Source organism: Pterocles gutturalis, unplaced genomic scaffold (genome assembly GCF_000699245.1).
Source record: "Pterocles gutturalis isolate BGI_N339 unplaced genomic scaffold, ASM69924v1 scaffold50038, whole genome shotgun sequence".
Lineage (NCBI taxonomy): Eukaryota > Metazoa > Chordata > Aves > Pterocliformes > Pteroclidae > Pterocles > Pterocles gutturalis.
In genome coordinates, this window is record NW_010124884.1 from 18564 (window position 1) to 22657 (window position 4094).

Consider the following 4094-nt stretch of genomic DNA (forward strand, 5'->3'; position numbering starts at 1 on the left):
TGGGTGGTGTGGAAGTCAGTGGAAATTTGAAATTCAGTATTATCTTTAATTTTCAAGTCTGTCTTTAAACATATTTTCAGGAAAGACTGTATAATAGCTTTGGACAAGATACTGCACCATACATTTTGTGAGTTCATTTCTAGTAATATTTGTCCACAATACAACAGAAATGATTCACCTTCTCTACAGTACATTAGGTAACTATTAGGGCTATCATGCATTTCAGGAATACAGAATTTTAAAATGTTTTCCACAGCATTACTTAGAGTAAGGAAAGATCTAGAAATACTTCAGTAAGAGCACTAGTCTTGCTTTAGTGGGCAGATAGTAGACGAAAAATTAAAGTATTAAAAAAATAATCCATTCTACTGTGCATTATTTCACTAGATTCTACGTTACTTTACAGGCAACTCTGAAAAAGCCAAGACACTTGACACAGCATATTTATGAAATACGGTAATTTACTGAACACCCTGTGATTTCTGTAACCTTACCTTCTGCATCTAAAGAAAGTATTTGGGATTTTGTGTTTTGTTTCTTTAACACCCACATTCTTGAGCACTTTGTGCTTGTGCTCTACGTGGTGATCTCAGCTGTCTCAAGGCAGCATCTCCATACTGAATACCTGAGCCCATTCTTTCTGGATCCAGTTCTCCTGATGAGAAACAAAACGGTCACAAGAACATGGATCACTCTCAAATAATACATTCCAATTTAACTGACAACATTAGATAAGAAACACATAACGATGTTCTACTCTAGTTACGAAGAGATATATTTCTGTTTACTTTTAGGCTATTCCAAACCTGTATCATTTGCTCTTGAAATTTCCACCACATGCCCTTAATTATAATAATAAAGCAGCATGTCACTGAGTTCGGTTGCAACAAGGAATATATTTGCACTAACTACTCCTAAAAAAAGGAATACCCAAAATGTTTTTTGGAAACACTGTTAAAAAACCACTTGCTTTCAGAGACTAATATGCAAAGAAACTAGTACTGTAGATAACAAGCCAAACAAAAATGGATCAATCTGACAGAAGGACTCCATAAAGCACTGCCCCCAGAGGAAACGATCTCGAGCTTCCCTACTTCTAATATCCATTTCTGCCATCCATTTCTGCCTACTCCATACCCTGTGCCTTCAGCAATGTTCTTAAAGGCTGTATGGTGGACTGGCCAAGATTAGAAACATTTAGTCTAAAAAAACCCAAGAGAAAACAAAGAATCCCTCTGAATAATTCAGATCACTTATTTGGGTTCACTGAACACATGAGCCCTTTGTAAGTTAGCAGATGACACCATGTTGAGGGAACCAGTTGATAGCTCAACTTGGTAGGGCTGTCATTCAGAAAATACCTTGGCTGAACTAGAGGAACAGGCCAGCAGGAACCTCATGAAATTCAGCAACTACACATGCAGAGCTCTGTACCTGTGATGGAACAATCCCAAGCACTGGTACAGGGTGGGAACTGAGTAGGTAAATAGCAGCAATTGGTTAGCACTGGGACACACTGCCCAGAGGGATTGTGGAGTCTTCGTTCCTGGAGCATCTCAAAATGTTCCTTGACAAGCCCTGGCCAACATGCTCTCATTCTGAACCTAAACAGGCTTTAAAAAGGAGGGTGGACTAGAGACCTCCATAGGTTCTTTCCAGTCTCAATTTTTCTATGATTCAATGTATATGTGCTGGCACAAAGAAAAGAGGAGCAGCTCAAAGAAAACAGGACTTATTTCTGTTGTGGTAATGCCTCTTTAAATCAGTCAAGGAATTACACTATCATGAGAAACTAGCAATACTTTGTTTTGGGGGTTTTTTGTTTGTTTGTTTGTTTAAAATGAAAGCTGCTGTTTGGCATTGTTTTGATGCAGCAATCAGGAAATTCCTGTGAAAAAACAGTTTCTTTTAATCTAAAAATTTGTGTTTGGCATTTAAAATGTGTAATTAGAGTCTGAGACAGACTTTTCAATATGGCCAATACCTAAAACTCTGAAGACATCAAACAACTAGAAGATAAGAGAGAAAAACTGGAATGCAAATTGTAATGACACCTAACACTTAGAAGCCTGTCTCTGATGGAAACCTGCCCACTCGCGATGAGAGGCTTCTGGTATATTTCTAGATCTACAAAAGTAAAAATGGTTTCAACCAAGAAGCAGGAAGGTCACTTCAGAGAAACATAGTTACTAGGAAATATCCCTGAAGTCTTCTGTATTATAGTTCAAATTCTCTTGACTATATTTCCTGCTACATATGAGAAGCAGAATTAAAAGTTACGCCTGCCCTGATACTAGGTTTTTATCCTGTATTGCTAAAACCATCTAATGTCAGGCTTTATGTTTGTAGGGATATAGCAACATACAAAATGCACAGCCTACCCCAGAGCTTACTATTAAGGTAAACGCTGTGCAAAAACATCCACAATTCACAGCACCACCCTTTTTAGATATACATATCTGACTAGAAGTCCATTCCTATTAAAGCATGTGGGAAGCACCTATAAACCACGAGAGACTTCACCGCAATGAAATTTTGGTTCTTTAACTCTACTGGAGAATTCTGAATGGTGATATTTCTATGTGTGCTTTTGGTTTTCAGGGTAAAAAACCCCAAAACATTAAAAGAACAGAAAACTCAATTTACCTGATTCAATTTTATTGAGTATTTTTCTTGCACACTGTACAAAGGCCTCTTCAACGTTTTCCCCCGTTAGTGCACTCGTTTCCAAGAACATCAGCTCTGCATTTGACACCAGAAAAAACAATCTTAAAACAAGTCTGGAATATCTGATATAGGAATTCAAATCATGAAAGCTAGGAACAATTAAAAATTTCTTAAACTTAAGGAGAACTATCATCAAAGAGTATGGTCCAGAGAAATTAGCTTCTGATGGCAAACATCCTGAAACCCCCAAAAATTCCTCTGAAGTTTATACATTAACCTTAGAAAGCTGGAATCCAAAGATAATAACCTGGGCTGTGCATGCAAATAGCTCATGAAACCAAAGAACTTCACACTGTTTCCCATTAATAGAAAGTTATATGCAAAAGGACAGCCAGCAGCCACAGCTGGTAGAAAACACTATCTATAATTGATTTTTAAAAGCAAAACCAGATTTTACTGATGGCAGGACTGCAGCACAGAAGCTCAGACTGGGACTGACTTTAGCTGCCAAAGAAATGTGTCCTCAAAGACTGGAAATTCTGAATACTACAGACCAGGTAATAGTCCTCTGGTGGAAGGACTCTGAACTCATTCTCCCATGAGTAAAACTCGCTGCTTCCACCTGCAGCACACCCCATCCAACCTTGTCTATAAAATACAGAATCTGTAAGATGCTGAAAACTAGGAAATTGTGCTCTTAATTTTCTCCTCTGCCCTTTGTAGGCAAGGTAATACCTGAAGTTGTATTACAGTCCCCAGGGAATGTATCTCGACATTGAAGGTATTCTTTAAGTAGCAGCTGTGACTGGAAGAATCACTGGTAATGAGATTTAAATAGTACATGCAGTCCTTGCTGCAGGCACTGTCCTCTCTGTACGCCTCATGTACTGACAGAACTCTCTTTTCTGTAGATATTTAACAGGGTACAGTGGGCAAAGTACTTCCTAACTGCACAAAAAAATAAATTAAGTATTAAGCATCTTTGAATGCTACATTAACATTTTGTACCACTTACCATTTTCTTGTGCAAACCGGGATGCTTCTAAAAATGTAACTTCACGATCTGCATCAAGATCCTTTTTGTTTCCACACAGTATTATCACAATATTTTGACTTGCTAACATTCTTGCATCTGTCAACCAATTAGTAAGTGCATTGTAGGTTTCCCGGCTAGGTAGAAAATTACATCCTTTATTAGAACACACTCATTTCTAGTGAACAGATCACTGAACTAAAACTCAGAAGGTAAATCTGTATTTGTGGCAAACCACAAATTGCTGCTAGTCAGGCAAGTCACCTACATGTATCAATATGCCAGCTATGAACTCGGAAGAGTATCAAAATCCCTCACGAAACTATTTAAAAACTTTAAGTTTTCCAAAAGCAAAATTAAATTAACTACAATATAAAAATAAATATAAAAATTA

General features: G+C 37.5%; 1 protein-coding gene across 1 annotated transcript in view; it reads right to left on the reverse strand.

The window, feature by feature from the left end:
* Positions 1-3835, reverse strand: part of RAB4A (RAB4A, member RAS oncogene family) — a 5085-nt gene extending 1250 nt beyond the window's left edge. The window contains exons 1-3 of the mRNA XM_010078364.1: positions 3683-3835; positions 2647-2742; positions 495-655 (exon numbers count right to left, since the gene is read on the reverse strand). Of these exons, the coding sequence (XP_010076666.1) occupies positions 540-655; positions 2647-2742; positions 3683-3791 (321 nt within the window). The 5' untranslated portion in view covers positions 3792-3835 and the 3' untranslated portion in view covers positions 495-539. The remainder of the gene's footprint in view (positions 1-494; positions 656-2646; positions 2743-3682) is intronic.
* Positions 3836-4094: the final 259 nt, after the last annotated feature.